The following is a 16,790-nucleotide window of genomic DNA, read 5'->3' on the forward strand; positions in this document are numbered from 1 at the left end:
TGGTTGACGCACGGTCGCCGCCCAAACTTCCTCCAATCACATGACTTGTAAGTGCGAGTTTGGATCCGGGTTTTGCAGACTTGCAACCCGACGTCTAAAACCACACAAACGTATTGAATTCCACACAAACAACCGTGTTGGATTCCACAAGGATGCCATACCACTGGACCTTCTAATTTTCAATCCAAGATGGCGCAGGTTACGCTTTTAATAGTATAGATTCGAGACAACGCGCACTTAGGTTGTTATGCGCAAAGTGAGATTAAGAACGGTGATTGTTGCTGCGCTGCTGCATGCTAGTGACACATTTTCAGGAATGCGCGTTTTGTTTTTGCGCCAAACATATTGACCACGCGCCATGCAGCATTTTGTTTTGAATATTCCATTAACCAAAATCGGTATAAATTGCATTGTACGCGCACTGTCATTCTTTAATATCATTTGAATACAATAAAGAGCACATTGAATGCAATTTTATGGTGACAATTGTTATTAATAAAACAATAACCAATGACTTTTGACAATATATTTTGCAAGTATTTTTGCTCCGTATTTTGAAAAATAATTTTTCTCACCTCTTCTTAAATGGAAGGGTCTGAAATCCCACCAGCAAAAACCAAGATGTCGGGCTATGATGTTCCATCGTGGTAAGCTTGGGAAAAACACTTATTTATGGTGAAACTGTTTAACTATTTTATTAGTGCATTGATCATGTGCTTCTTATACAATTCACATCACAGCTTTCAGTGAATATTTTGGTTAACTGCATTTTATCTAGTAGATACAATTGTTTACAAAAAACTTGAGTTACGGTCGAGTTAGTTCTTCAATCAATTGGTTTTATACAAGGGTCGAGTTGACTCGTCGACCATTTTCCCCCAATTGCTTTATTTCAGTGACACTTATTATGACCATGGAGGTAGCTTATGACCTACCTCACACATTGTCATAGCAAATAGCATTAGCAGTAGCACAGTCGGTATGCATTAGTGTTGAATGTGAAGGACTGAAGTGGTGATAGGCTACTTACTACACTACTAACTACACTTTTGAATTTGTTGTGCTATAATTTAATTAATAATAATGGTAGGTAGCAGTACTCAGTAGACCCAAACTGGGGCGCTGTACTCCCTTTTTTTCGAAATTTTGTCATTTTTTAGTGTACCATTTCTACTTTCTACCACCTCCATGGTTGTACTGAGTGATATATAATGACAAAATTTTGAACAAAAGGAGTACAGAGCAGCGCCCGTCTAGCAGTGCTAGCCATCCACAGCCACCCCCCCTCGAAAAAGAAGCTGTTTCCACCACTACATGTTCTTGGTTTTTAGTGGACTATTAATCATTATTATTAAGTATTGAATTAACATTGATACTCTTTTGTAAATGAAGCCATTGTTAAATTCACAATCACAGTGAGAAATGCATTTTTGGTGGGACGTTTGGTGTAAATATACTGGACTATTTCATTTCACTTCAGTAGTCTTAATAGTAGTTCCAATATAACGTAACCCTCCTCCCGATGGCGGGAGGAAGGTTACAATTATATCGCAACTATTTAAATTGGTACAATAGCTGCTTTAATTGTTTTTATTGTTTTTAGACAGTATTTTTTCCTTTCCATTATTGCAACTTTACTGCTAGTTTCAGTCTGTTTTTACATAATATTGACCTTTGACCTAAACAGGGCTGGAAAGCCATCACCAGGTTTACATCTTGATGTACTCAAAGAAACGAAGATGATAGAGGTATGTATGGAGGTCATGTCCTAGACCTTTCTTCTGGGTCCTACTACTTGCTGTCAACTCGCTTGGTGTCGTCAACTCCTCCAATATAAGTTTAAAATCCACGAAAGAGGCATAGAACGATAAACTATTAGCAAAAAGATAATTTTCATCAGTTTTAGGTTACTTTTCGGTAATTTTTTCTACATTTGATTGTGTTTTTTTCTCGTGAAAAAAATTATCCCGAAGTAGCCAAACAGTCGTCCGCCATCTTGCTTTTTCACAGAGCTTGTACAACATGGACAACAGAGGGCACTTTCCAGAATATGGAAGAGTCTTAGCCCAAGACTTCAATTATCGGTACTGTATACTACTGTATTATGTACAAGTACTGTGCTTCAGGTAAATTGATCTCTTATGTCTTGGATCAAGACTAATCCCGCCTGTCATCTGCGCTATAGTGTTTGAGTTGATGGTGAGTTGATGGCACATGTGAGTTGACGGCGAGTTGACAACAAGTAGTAGGACCCTTCTTTTTTACTTTTTTACATGGCCTCTTTTGCTCTTGTCTTGGCCATTGTGCCCCTTTAAAACTTTCCTATAGACTCTTAAGAATTTGAATGAAAGTGCCCTCTCAAAGATGAAATTCAAGGCCCGAGTATGATCCTACCTTTAACTTGTTTTGGGTAAATGTGAAATTGAGTTTTTAAAGGATTTGCACTGAACAGTTGTCATCTACCAATGTATGCCTAACTACAGTTAGACAATACAGAGCAGGGATAGCGGACCTCATTTGGTCATTGCTTAAACCTGATATGGTACTTGAAGACTTAACAAAGTGCTAAAGCGATGAAACCTTGTGTTTTGCAGCGGGATGTTTTGGGCCCAGTTTGTGGAGATCACGGACTGGGTTATGTCCCTCGCTGACATTCCTCTCAATGATGCTGTATGATTTAAGGGTTCTTGATACTTTGAAAGACTAATATTGTGTTTTGTTTGCGTTGTTTATGTGACATTTCTATTATTCACACCTACATAATAATATAGTTTGTCAATAACCTGTACTTGTTTTTGTAATTGCTGTCATGAAATAAATGAATCATGAGTTAACTGAATTGAATTGAACAGTATACAAGATAAGCCTACATTTTGTGCTACACTTGTTTTCCTATATGTTGGTTATGATTGTAAAATGCTGTATATTTTAAGGGTTCTTGATAATATTTTCCGAAAATTTTAACATAATAATAAAATTGTAAATAACCTGTACTTATCTTTGTAATTGCCATCATGAAATAACTGTTTATTGATTTGAATTGATTTGAATAGTGTAAACAAGATAAGCCTACATATGCTTCACTCATTTTCATACATGTTGGATATTACTGTATATAATAATGCTGTATAATTTAAGGGTTCTTGATATTTAATAATATTTGAACAGAATAATATACTTTTAAATAACCTATATTTGTCTGAGTAAATGCCATCATGAAATAACTGTTTATTGAACTGAATTGAATGGAAACATTAATACAAATGTTTACTGTCTGTGATCCTAATTTACATCTTTCATTTTGTTGTTTCCTGTCGCCTCGTAGAAGATGATGATTGATGAGAAGAATGTGTATTACTTTGGGAGAAACTCCATTGTCTGTGACTTCGTCTTAGACCATGCTTCGTGCTCCAGGGTCCATGCAGCATTGATGTACCACAAACATCTCAATAGGTCCTTCCTGGTTGACCTCGGAAGCAGTGAGTTCATCTTAAAAATGCCTTCTTAATTTTATAATCATGCCAGTTTCTCCAATCGAGTACTTCACATTAGGCCTAACAAAAATATTTGTTCGTTTCCGGTTACATGCTCTGAAAAGTTTGGGACGGTAAATAAGGAATTTGTTTTGTTAAGTTATGTTTTGTTTTGTTTTGCTCCAGTAAGTATTAATTGAAAAGTATTTTTCCAATGCGTCTGTCCATTGGGAATTTTTTTTCCCCCTCAGCCCACGGCACTTTTCTCGGCTCAATTCGACTTGAGGGACACAAGCCGCAGCAAATCCCCCTGGACAGCACCATACATTTTGGTGCCTCGACGCGATGCTATGTGCTCCGAGAGAAACCCCAAACAGCATCTTCAGTTGCAGCAACTGATTCAAAGTCCGAACAGGAAGAGGACGAAATTATCGGTGGCCTCTTGGGCTTACCAGAGGAAGAAACAGAACTAGAGGTTTGTGGTTTTTTATTAGTCTCAGTTATTCTTTCCTTTGCATTACAAAAATTGTACAAAATACATTGGTTAATGGTCTGAATTTGGGTCAAAACATGAGGCTATTAGCACAATATCCTTAGATTTACATTAAACTTTAACAAGGTTTGAAGATAATGGTGGTAGAAAGCGTCCCTTAAGTTATTACTTGCTGAGGTGCTGTAGTTTTTTAAAAAATTAGTAAAACAATGTCACAAAAAGTCAACAATTATTTAAGCATGTACGGTACATGTATAAATTACCAATTCTGGTTACATTTATACCAGAACTGGTATATCGTTTTACATGCTAAAATAATTGTTGTCACATTGAAAGTAATTTTTTTGGCAGCAGACTTTACCAGGTAACATCCATTGTTCTCGGTATTGTGCGCATGCTCAGAACTACGTAAACAATGAAAATTTACCTGGTAAGTCTGCTGCCACCTAGCGTTCCAAATGTCTCCAATTACTCTTGTTTTTTTTTTTTACTTCAGACTTTTAATTATGTTACTGTTCATTTAGTTTTTCTGCTGGCTGCTGGTTTGAATACATTTTTAATAATCCATTGAATGAAATGAATGAATGAATGAATACATTTTTAATAATCCATTGAATGAAATGAATGAATGAATGAACAGGTCCTTTTGTTCATAATTTTTATCCCCCCCCCTCATAATAGAATTTAACAGAGTTCAACACTGCTCATAATAAAAGGATAGCCAATGTTGGGTATGAGGAGACAACACCCAAGCCAGAGAGGACAAGAAAGAGGAAAAGTGTCGGCCATATCTCCTTTGGGGAGGAGGATGAAATTATTAACCCAGGTAAGAAGTCAACAAAGAGCAAGTTCGAGTGCACACCATTGAGCAAGTTCGAGTGCGCACATTTAGTCAACCAGTGGTCAACCACAGACTAGCAACGCACATGCGCAGTGACGTACTCACCCGAACGACTCGTTGGTAGTCTAGTCAACCTTCCACCTTTTCGCTAAAGTGTCACTGGTTCTCTTCTGCGCTTAACACATGTTAGAACGGAACATGCTGTTGGGACCAGTGAAGAAACCATGGGCTCGAGGCTGGTTCCAAATGGTCGACCACAGTAGTCAACCAATGGTCGACCAGCCTGGGTTCGAGTTAAAATGGTCAACCTTTGGTTAACCATTGTGCACACTCGAACTCACTCATGGTTAAAGGAACACGTTGCCTTGGATCGGACGAGTTGGTCTATCTATAAAAAGCGAGTTTGTAACTGTTTTTTAAATAAAATGCATATGGTTAGCAAGATGTTTTAAAAGTAGAATACAATGATCCACACAAATTTGCCTCGAAATTGCATGGTTTTCCTTTTACTGTGTGAACTAACACGGTCGGCCATATGGGGATCAAAAATTTGACTCCCAAAAATGGCTGACCGTGTTAGTCGACGAGGTCAAAGGAAAACCACGCAATTTAGAGGCATGTTTGTGTGGATCATTGTATTCTACTTTTAAAACATCTTTCTACCCATATGCATTTTATAACAAACGGTACAAACGCTTTTCAAAGACCAACTTGACCGATCCAAGGCAATATGTTCCTTTAACTAAAAGTTGACTATTTTGACTCGAACCCTGGCTGGTCTCCCATTGGTTGACTACTGTGGTTGACCATTTGGAACCAGCCTCAGGACCATGGTTTGTTTTTTGCTAACATTAAAGCTGTGTATTTAAATTACCTTGTCTTGAATTGTATTTACTACAGCCAGTTTTATTTATTTGATTATTATTATTTTTTTTTTTGACGGGTAGCTTAGCAATATTTAAAAAGTCATTATTTAATCCTTTTTATCTGTTTTATTTATTATAGAAGACATCGATCCATCAGTTGGTCGATTCAGAAATCTTATTCAGACATCTGTCGTTCCTGTGAAGGTAAGATCCAGGAAATATTTATTCATAGTTAACAATCCACAGTGCTGTGTTATAGTTACGTCTGAAAAGCTTTACTGCCTATTTTTAGAGAAGGTGTCGGAAAGGAAGTATTGGTGTAAAAATTAACAAAAGAATTGCTGAAATAATTGTACTGGCGGAGCAATAAATTGATCAGGGAGCCAGTTTAGCTGCTTTATGTAGAGGTTGTTATCCTGGCTTTGAACTACAATAACTTCACCTTATTTGGACCAACAGAAAAGGCGGTTAGAGGAATCACAGAGTGTGAGTGCTGCAAACGACATGGTAAGGAGGTTACAAGGACTTCACTATGGTCCATCGCTGTATGCGGACCTTCCAGGTGCGGATAACGAGGCCCTCTTACCAAACACACCCACCACCCCAACCTCGCCCCCAGTGGGTATGCTTGGTAGCTCTACCCTCGGACTCGTGCATGCACCCAATTTGGCGCCAGAAGTTGACATGGCCCCGCCGGTTGAGGAAATGAGGCAAACAACAATGTTAGCACACATTCCTAATATGGGCATTGACTTGCCAAAGAAGAAGAAATATGCAAAGGAGGCGTGGCCCGGGAAGAAGCCCACACCCTCTCTTTTACTCTAGGAGGCGCGTCTGAGGAGAAATGGTAACGCAAAGTTGTCAACTTGCAATTTGTTTTGTTTTTATACTGCCGTCCGTACAGAACTTGTGAACAATTTTGAGCCCTGGCCCGGAAGTCTGTTAAGGCGTTGTTTATCAAGGGAATTGTTACCATGGCAACACAGGATTTTTTATCAAACGGACATACTATATTTAGATTGATACTGAAACTTTTAGGAGGAGTGTAAAAAGATTGTAGCTGAGTGTCAGGATTGCTTGATGTTTTCACTAAACGGTATGTGAATGATTTGATGTTGTTTTTGAGTCCAATACCTCGTATCCAATAACAATAATGAATGCTAATAATCATTTTACAAATAGGAACCAGACTAATTTTCTTCCAGCCCTCGCTTTGGTAACATTGATATCAATGGGATAAATTCAAGATGGCTGCACCACGATAAAGTCCAATATTCAGTAGTTGGAGACTTATTGCCTTAGACTAACAAAAAACCTGTGACGATATTTTTCTCTCATGTCAAGGTGCCAACTGTCATTGTGTCTCAAGTTGAGGGGAAATTTTTTCTCAGCCCCCCCTATAAATGTTGAAATAAACGCATAAAAGATCCCCCCTCCCATTGAAACAAAAATTCATAAAAAAAAAAAAAAAAAAAAAAAAAAAAAAAAAAAAAAAAAATACTTTTAAAGCCATTTGACACTTTCGGTAAACAGTATTGTCCAAGGCCCACACTTCGTGTATTGTAACTTTTATATAAAATAACAAACCTGTGAAAATTTAGACTCAATTGGTCATCGGAGTCGGGAGAAAATAACGGGAAATCCACCCTTGTTTCCGCACGTTTGGCTGTGTCATGACATGTGTTTAATTTTAAAATAAATCTGTTATTCTCGATATCGAGAATTGATACTGTTTTAATGTTTTCTCAAAAAGTAAAGCATTTCATGGAATAATATTTCAAGAGAAGTCTTTCACCATTACCTTCTGTAAACCCTGCAAGTTATTTGTAAATCTGTGAACTTTTAATTTTTTGTCTGTTCCGAAAGTGTCCAATGGCTTTAAATAAATACCTAAAAAAATCATTGCTGCTTATTTTGATTACAACATATTGAACAAAACTCAAGCACATTCTCATTGTTTATCACAACAATGTGACCTGTTTTTCACAACAATTTGACCACTAGTTGTAATGAAATATTCACTGGTTGGTCGTTTGCATGGTGTGGTATGAGAGGGTGGTGGTACCCTTATGGTCATCCTGTGTATTACTATAACCACCAATGAAGGATTTTCCATGTATAGCATAACAAAATGCTAAACAAAATTTATCTGGGCCCAATTTCATAGAGCTGCTTAAGCACACAATTTTGCTTAAGCAAAACAATCCTTGCTTAGTAAAATCAGATTACCGGCCAAGACTCCACTCAATTGTTATGCTAAGTAAACAACAGCTAAAAACCAGTCACAATCAACGATATGGCTGACATTTTGGCCGGTAACGTGTAAAATAAGCGAGCTATTTTCGTGCTTAAGCAACTTTTTGCTTAAGCAGCTCTATAAAAATGGCCCCAGGTTACTACTCAAAAATCACACTTAAAGGAACACGTTGCCTTGGATCGGTCGAGTTGGTCTTTGAAAAGCGTTTGAAACCGTTTAGTATGAAATGCATATGGTTAGATAGATATTTTAAAAGTAGAATATAATGATCCGCACAAGTATCACTCGAAATTGCGTGGTTTTCCTTTTACCCAGTTCGTAAAGTAAAAGGAAAACAACGCAATTTGAAGGCAAATTTGTGTGGATCATTGTATTCTACTTTTAAAACCTCTTTCTAACCATATGCATTTTATAACAAACAGTTACAAACGCTTTTCAAATCCCAACTCGACCGATCCAAGGCAACATGTTCCTTTAATTGTAAGCATTAAGTGTGCACAAAACTTGTTCAGTCTAAATGTTTTACTATGTGAAATTTACGGACGCAATTTTTCCCTGAACCATGATCAATTAATAGTAAAACAAACAACATTAATCTATTTGATTCATTTTGTTATGATATAAAACCCTATTTGGAAGAATTTCTTTAATGGGAGACTCTTGAACGCTAGGTGGCAGCAAACTTACCAGTTAAATTTCCATTGTTTGCGTAGTTCTGAGCATGCGCACATTACCGAGAACAATGGATTTTACCTGGTAAGTCTGCTGCTACCAAGCGTCCCAAAAGTCTCCCATTCAAAAGCCAGCTAGGGCCCAATTTCTTTAAGAACGACGGTTTAATTATGATGTCACTTAAAGTACCCCCCCCCCAGTTGGAGGACAAAAGAAAGTTACTCATTGGCACTTCCTGTTGGCGAACCCCAATAAGAAACTCCCATAGCATAACAGTGCCGCGTGCTTAATATTAAAAAATAAACCAAAAATACTTTAGCAGTCTCTAAGCTTTTTCAGTGAAAAGAAAATTATTCATTGACTCTTGAACTGTAATCCTCTGCTCAATTTAATAATGAATGAGTAACTTCTGGAGTCTCAATGCCCATCGAGTTATTCACCCTCCAAATAAAAATTGTAAAATTACCGACTACCCATGTAAACGATCTTTTATGACAGTTTTAACCACTTGGAGAACGCCTTTCATGTATTATGATATTTCTATTCAATGAGTGAGAAAATTAGCAAAAAATGAAATGTAAGACGTTTCAAGTTTTTTTGTGTGTTACAGACAAAATATGATAAAGCTAATACAAATCTTAAAAAGAAAATGTAAAATAAATTGAAACTGAAATAATTATTACCCCCTTACCGTCAAAAGGACCACATTCAAACAGAGTACATTATTTATACATGTTTTGTTCTTCTTGTGGATCAAAAATAATAGTAGGAGACTTTGGGACGCTAGGTGGCAGCAGACTTACCAGGTAAATTTCCATTGTTTGCGTAGTTCTGAGCGTGCGCACATATGACCGAGACCAATGGGTTTTACCTGGTTAGTCTGCTGCCACCAAGCGTCCTAAAAGTCCCAAATTGTGTCCTTTGATTCATACAATAATAATGAGTAATAATTGAATTTATTGAGCGCTTCACGCTAAAACAACCCGAGGCGCTTTACGACATAAAACAATCTTACAAAGTTACCAAATTAAAATGTTATTTAAAAAACAATGTACATGGTATGACTCTTAGAATAATAGAAGCCGTATTATACATAAATAATAAGTTAAGAACATTGAAAAGTTGTTTATAAAAAGATTCAAAATACAAGACTAGTGGTTGTCACAAGAATACAACCCTTAAAGAAATAACCCGTTAGCTTAGATCAAAACAACATTAGGACGTAATCCAAACACGTACACAATAACCAGAGTCACCTGCGATATTCCCCGTGTTTCTGGCATTTACAGTCGACTATGCCGCATCACCTTGTAAACACTTTCATGTGATGACAGTAAAGTTACATTCCTACAAACCTATACGTGAATGTACATTGTCCAATGTTCGCTGTACAACCCACGGGAATGTCCATTGTCCAATATTCACTGTACAACCTACGTGAATGTCCATTGTCCAATATTCGCTGTACAAACCTACGCACAAAATTTCCAATGTCATTTACATAACTTAACTGTCGTAGCAATGTGCTATACTTATTATGAAATGAGTTTAATATTCAAGAATTTGTCTTATAGGAACGTTACAGAATTGGTAAGAAACAAAAATCGTGAAGATCACAGATTTACATAAAACATACATGGTCTTATGTCGATAGTATAGTAGAAAACATCCCTTGAAATATTTCTGTCTGAAATGTCATAATTTGATGAGAGGTAAATAATCTAACTCCGCGTTTGGAGTTTATCGCTCAGTGAGCGTTTTATTCATTGTTATTTTGGCATCGATGCAATGCAAAATTTGTAATCGGTTTTTCACTTTTCTCTCTAGACCCAGATGGCCGATCGATCTCAAACTTCTACAGGTTTTTCAGTTTATGTGTATGGTGGATTACATAAAGTGTGTACACTGCCAGCAACTGTTTTGTTAAACAAAAACCAATTGTGTAATGTAAATAATACATTAAATATATTTCAATCTTCCGTTTTGTCAGAAAACCTGATAAAGAACCCCAGCTCATTGGATAATACTTTAAATAAATCAATTTGTTTCATTATACATCTTGGTCTATGTTTATAAAATGGTGTAGGCTAATTGTGTGTCTAACTCCAATATCCTTATACTTGTAAGGCAAATTCTTCTGTCGTTGGTAATGGTTGGTTGGTAATTTACACTTTAAATTGTATTATTTGATTTAAAAAAAATCACAATGACTTCAATCAGACGCGATATAAAAGTCGTCTGCTTTCATATCATTTTTAATGTATTCCAAAATATTTGATGCATCTTTTGGCAAAGGATACCCGAAAATGAGGAAATCATATTTGTATTTTTGTATGACTTTCTCGATAGTCTCGGTTGTTATATTGCGGTAATAATTTACCATAAGTTCGGTTCGCTTCGTGTTGGAGATATACGATTGCTTATACACGGCGCTCCTGCTTATGTTGTACAGCGATTTCATGTATTCGATGTCTCGAGACACAGTTTCAACCTTTCCAATGAAATCATAGTCAATGTCACAGGGTACTTTTTGCTCATAAATAGGTAGCCAGTGGGCGTCCAATATTTCTTTTGTTGTTAAAATGTAGTGCAGAAACTCCGGGAATGTCATGTCTGGACGCCGACTCTTAGCGATAGCCTCCCCACGAACTTCCTTGATGATGTCCCTCGACATGTTGGTGTAGTATTCCGTTGGTAAGTTCACAAACTTATCCACGTATCCGGACACGAGACGGCTGATTGGGTTGCGGACAAAGATAACTTTCTTGTAGGTCCTGAGCTTTGGTCTGACTTCATCCAAAGTAAAAGGTAAACCTGAGCCTTCTCTGCACTCGGCCTTCCCTTCCGTCAAAATGCTTGATATGAAGTCGAGCCAGTTTGAAAAACCTGCCTTAAGCACTAAGACGAATGCGACTTTTCGATCATCAACGAAGTAAGTCAATCTAAGCCACACTTTTTCATGATCTGCTACGGGAAATCTTAGTTGGTCCTTCAAAATATTGACTGGTTTGAGTCCTATGATGTTTTCGCAGACTCTGTGTGCACGTGTCCATCGTTGGTGTTGGATACCTGCAGCTTCTGTGTACTCAAAACCACGGACATTGGTACTTTCAGAAAGTCCATCATTTTGTGGTTGGCGAGGAACTAAAACTGATAAGAAAACAATAAAAAAAAATGGTAATTTAATCACTGTGCTGTCGCTTTGGTGTATGACGTAGTTGCGTAACGGAACATTTTCTATATTTATTTATTAATACATTTATTTATTTATTATATTTTGTTTATTTATTTATCATTTCAACCTGACTGGTGGGCAAGAGGGACGTTCAGAGTATGATGGGCTGGTCACTGGTAAGATTTTAAATTACAGAGGCACCAAAAACGTCCACTTTGCTACAGACCCTGCCGGTCTATACTAGTTGAGGTTCTGCGCATAACGAAGGGAGGAATTCCTTGGAGAGGTGCCTTGATTGTTTAATGGGTACGATGTCTATCGAATTGTACATACCTGTCAGGTTGACGAAGACATACATGAACGTCATCACCGAAATTAAAACCACAAAGGAGACGAAAATTGTGGCCCGCGATGTCAGCAACATCCTGGAAAATGTGTGATTATAACAAAAGAACATGAAATACACGATGCACCTCAAAATGAGAACACTTATAAATGACGTCGCGATGATGTTACCGTCAAATGAGAAAAAGATTGAAACGTTTTTGTACGGCCGGTGCATATCAAGAACGTGGCAGCACTCTTATAGATGTTGGTTCCGTGTCCCACTTGTCTGACCTCTGACCCGACAGTTTTAGGTACAGACGGTTCAGCACTTTGTCGAGGAAGTCTAATTATGATATGATAGCTTGAGCAGACTGAATTTGCTTACAGTAAACGAGGTTTACTACTTGGGGTGGAGACAGGTGAGGACCATCATCTAAAACAGATGCACTATATTAAAATACACAAACTGACGCAATCTCAGGTCTGTGTGAATTTGGATCGATTAGTCTTCCAAAACAATAGCCCGGATAATCTATATATAATACAGATAAAGGCCTACATCCACTAAAACTCTGGGTTAGGTCGATTTTGTCCAGTATTGAATTTCTCTGACGTAGACCCTGACGTGTGAGGGAAAAATCGTTAGGAAACATAATCGCGCCTACGACACGTGGTACGGCTCAATACCATAAAAAGGCAAACTTAGACAAAATGGCTGTGGTAAAAAAAAGGTTTTGACGTAAATCGTTAATGCAAACGACATTTAATTTTTTATCTGGACACTATTGGTAACTACTCAAATTAATTGTTAGCATACAAACTTGGTAACGAGCAATGGAGAGCTGTTGATGGTATAAAACCTTGTGAGGAACGGCTCCCTCTTAACTTTTGAGAAAGAGATAACTTCTCACTCAAATATTAAAAGACTTCAGGCCTGAAGCGTTTTAATGTGCATCTGAGAGCACACAAATTTGTGCAAAAGTGGTGATGCTTCTTTCATTATTATTTTCTTGCACTGACCAATTGAGTCAACATTTTCACAGATTTGTTATGTTAATATGTATGTTGGGAGACACCAAGTGTGATCCATGGTCCTTGACAATTAGCAAAGGTTTCCAGTGCATTAAATGCAGTGGACACTATTAGTAATTACTCAGAATATTTATTAACATAAAACTTTTCTTGATGACGAGTAATGGGGAGAGGTTGATGGTATAAAACATTGTTAGAAACGGCTCCCTCTGAAGTGCCATAGTTTTCGAGAAAGAAGTAATTTTCCACGAATTTGATTTCGAGACCTCAGGTTTAGAACTTGAGGTCTCGAAATCAACCATCTAAACGCATACAGCTTCGTGTGACAAGGGTGTTTTTTCTTCGTTCATTATTAGCGCCCAAGTTCGATGACCGATTGAGCTCAAATTTTCACAGGTTTGTTATTATTTTATGCACATGTTGAGATACACCAGCTGTGAAGGCTAGTCTTTGACAATATTACCAATAGTGTCCACTGCCTTTAAACGAAATGAAGCAACTATTATGGTTACAACCGTTGCCATCTTTGTATGCAACCTTTCGGATAAAAATTGCACAATTTCTTTTCTGGTTCAAAACCAAACTATAACCCTACACCTTCAACTTGATAAGATACAGCAAAGCAGTACAGCCACCATTAAAATTCGCTACCATTTATGTGTTCAAAGAGAACAAACTGCACGAGTGTGAACATTTTTGCTAATGTCATTCACCTATTCAGTATTTTATTATCGCTGATTCTACCACCAAGCTGCGATCTGGGGCCAATTTCACAGAGCTGCTTAATAAGCAAAAAATTTGATTAAGCACGAAAATAGCGTGCTTATTTTTCACATGTTACTGGCGTCCTTTTCTGACGTCAATCGAGGCAGACTGCCTTGATGCATAAAGTAAACACACGTGCAAAGCACGTGCAAATCCAAGTCATTGAGTTTGTACGTTTCGAAGCAAAACAACTAAATAATATGGGGTCAGTCTGCATGGCTGGTCAGACTCACAAGAGCAATAGTGCCTAGTGATCCGATCCGACATCTTTTTCAGCACTGTTGTAGCATTTTCTATTCAGATGTTGAGCCTCGATTGACGTCACGAACAGCGCCCTCTCGGGTCGGGGTTTACTCTTAAATGGGTAAATAAGCTAATTAATTATTTATTCACATTCCACTCATCAAAAAACATATATATTAGTGACAAAAGCTTTATTTTGACAAAATACCACTTCCATTTTAACTGTGTTCTTGGACAATTCAGTGGTTTAAGTGGTTGTTTCATTTTATTCTTTGAAGTGAGTCACAGAAATAAATTGATGTATGAGTTTGCTCCCCTCGTAAGTTGTTGCACTTGTTTTTTTTTTTCACTGAAAGGCAGTGGAAACTATTGGTAATTGCTCAAAATAAATTGTTAAGCATTCAAACTTACTTGGTAACGAGTAATGGGGAGCTCTTCGTAGTAAAACACATTGTGAGAAACGGCTCCCTCTGAGGTAACGTAGTTTTTGAGAAAGAAGTAGTTTTCCACTAAAATATTTGACTTGATTTCGGGACCTCCGAATTAGATTTTGAGGTCCCGAAATCAAACATCTGAAAGCACACAACTTCGTATGACAAGGTTTTTTTTCTTCCATTATTATCTCGCAACTTCGACGAGCAATTGAGTAAAAATTTTCACAGGTTTGTTATTTTGTGCATAATGTTGAGATACATAAAGTGAGAAGACTGGTCTTTGGCATTTACCAAAGGTGTCCAGGGGTAGATTTCACAAAAAGCTAGGACTAGTCTTTTCTTGAGTTAGGGAGAGTTACTCGTCCTAACTTAGGACTAGCTGTACGTTTTTGATATCTCTTAGGACTAGTCCTAACTTAGGACTAAGCCTCGGGAAAATAGAACGCTCCGGGATCACCTCGGGTGTCATAGCACTCGAAGCAGTCAATATTTGTATACTATTCACTCATGAGTAAATGCAGTACATATGGGAGAAGACCGTGATCCAGTCTTGCACAGAAAATGGGCCCCACAACTCTTGCTGAGAAAACATGTCGAACTATACCATTGTCATCCGTAGAGACGTTTGTATAACTTTGGGGAGAGGTAACCAGCAAAAAAAATGCACACAAAATCCCAGAGCTGGGACATCATTTTATGCAGGTACCGAGACGCAAAAGCTTAGTTTTCGATGACATTTTTTTTAGCGTAATAAAATCCCTTTGTATAAATAACCTGTTTTTTCCCCGTCATTCTCTGAGCTCTTTGCAACCTTAGGAAAAGGCGCCATATTAAATGGTGTTCATTCAGGCATACAAAATAAATGGATATTCTTGTGAACAATTATTTTATTTTTTTCAGAGATTTATGGTTCGTCGAATAAAAAATGGGTGGTTTTGGCGACAACAAACTTCTATCCCTTTGATAACCATCAGTGCATGGAAACTGTATTGTGTACCCTTAAACCATGCCCTGATGGTTGCGTTTTTGGTATTGTCAATATTTTACTCGATTCCATTGTGTGCGGTCTGATAGCTTCCATACATAGATTTTCTTGTGAATACTTTGTTACTTATGCATTGCTGAACATTGTGGCGACAACAAACGTTCATCCTTTTGAAGTGCATGGTTTATTATATCAGTTCTTCTCACGTAGGTTCAAAACGTGAGGCCGGTAAACAACATTTTGTACATCAAGTGACGTATACCATGTAGTTGTGGTTGGCATGGGCGTCAATCAGGGGTAGGGGGGGGGGGACAGGGGGACATGTCCCCCCACCTTTTGGAGGGTGGGGGACACAATATCAAATGTCCCCCACCTTTTTGACCACCTTTATCATGAAGCCCAAGTTTTGCACTGTGTAAGACGAAACCCGGTGTCCCTATGGGCATTAATCCTGTGGGCAAAGGATGACACAATTTTTTGAAGGGTGGGGGACACTATACCAAATGTCCCTCCTCAAAATTGGCCCTAGATTGCATCACAGAGCATCTAAAATGCAAAATTTCCCCGGGCCCTGAATCGGGCCCGCACCTCACGACGTAAAGGCTTCCCACACGCATGGTCCATCGTTGACAGATTTGCACCTCCCCCTGAAAGAGTGGAAGGAACGTGAACCCCACCCCATTTTCGAAGGGTGAGGGAAACACTATCAACTGTTCCCCGTGTCTTTTGACCACCTTTATCATGAAACTCATGTTTTGCACTCTGGAACTGTGGAGCACTGGAACACAATATTCCCACAGCTCATTGTTCTGTTTCGTTTGCCATTTGGCCGCTAAATGGCCTAAAGATTGCACCATCTAAAAATACAAATTTTCCCGGGCCCTTAAGCGGGCCCGGACCCATGCCGTAAAGGTTTCACATTCGCGTGCTCACTCTTTGGCAGATTTGCCCCCTAAAACTTGGTTCATAGATCCGAACTTGAAGATGCTGTTAACTCAAAAGAGCATTATAATGCAGAAACAATATTGATATAACGAAGCTATAATTGAGTTGTTTTTTAGGTACAATAACCATGAAAGCAAAAATAGGTGCATCATAGCTTGAAATAGGCATTAAATTCCAACATCTGAGAGGGGGGGACATCACCCCTCAGACTCCCTAGATTGCACCAGAGAGCATCTACGGCCTAAACAGTTCCCGAGGCCCTAAAGCGGGCCCCGGACCCCA

At 38.1% G+C, this 16,790-nt stretch overlaps 2 protein-coding genes across 2 annotated transcripts; one reads left to right on the forward strand and one right to left on the reverse strand.

Moving 5' to 3' along the window:
- Nucleotides 1-585: 585 nt before the first annotated feature.
- Nucleotides 586-8,154, forward strand: LOC139952220 (nuclear inhibitor of protein phosphatase 1-like). Its single transcript, XM_071951280.1, has 7 exons — nucleotides 586-647; nucleotides 1,688-1,748; nucleotides 3,326-3,479; nucleotides 3,725-3,948; nucleotides 4,648-4,792; nucleotides 5,813-5,877; nucleotides 6,133-8,154. The coding sequence occupies exons 1-7, from the start codon at nucleotides 586-588 to the stop codon at nucleotides 6,496-6,498; spliced, it is 1,077 nt and encodes a 358-aa protein (XP_071807381.1). The 3' UTR covers nucleotides 6,499-8,154.
- A 2,660-nt stretch (nucleotides 8,155-10,814) lies between these two features.
- Nucleotides 10,815-12,339, reverse strand: LOC139952109 (carbohydrate sulfotransferase 11-like). Its single transcript, XM_071951065.1, has 2 exons — nucleotides 12,111-12,339; nucleotides 10,815-11,752 (listed from the first exon to the last, which is right to left on the reverse strand). The coding sequence occupies exons 1-2, from the start codon at nucleotides 12,337-12,339 to the stop codon at nucleotides 10,815-10,817; spliced, it is 1,167 nt and encodes a 388-aa protein (XP_071807166.1).
- Nucleotides 12,340-16,790: the final 4,451 nt, after the last annotated feature.

Source organism: Asterias amurensis, chromosome 20 (assembly GCF_032118995.1).
Source record: "Asterias amurensis chromosome 20, ASM3211899v1".
NCBI classification, from domain to species: Eukaryota; Metazoa; Echinodermata; class Asteroidea; order Forcipulatida; family Asteriidae; genus Asterias; species Asterias amurensis.

Coding starts and splice junctions, on each gene's coding strand:
- LOC139952220 (XM_071951280.1), top strand. CDS start 586: ATGGAAGGGTCTGAAATCCCACCAGCAAAAACCAAGATGTCGGGCTAT. Junction 648..1,687: donor GGCTATGATGTTCCATCGTG/GTAAGCTTGGGA, acceptor TGACCTAAACAG/GGCTGGAAAGCCATCACCAG. Junction 3,949..4,647: donor AGGAAGAAACAGAACTAGAG/GTTTGTGGTTTT, acceptor CCCTCATAATAG/AATTTAACAGAGTTCAACAC.
- LOC139952109 (XM_071951065.1), bottom strand. CDS start 12,339: ATGCACCGGCCGTACAAAAACGTTTCAATCTTTTTCTCATTTGACGGT. Junction 11,753..12,110: donor TGTCTTCGTCAACCTGACAG/GTATGTACAATT, acceptor TTTTCTTATCAG/TTTTAGTTCCTCGCCAACCA.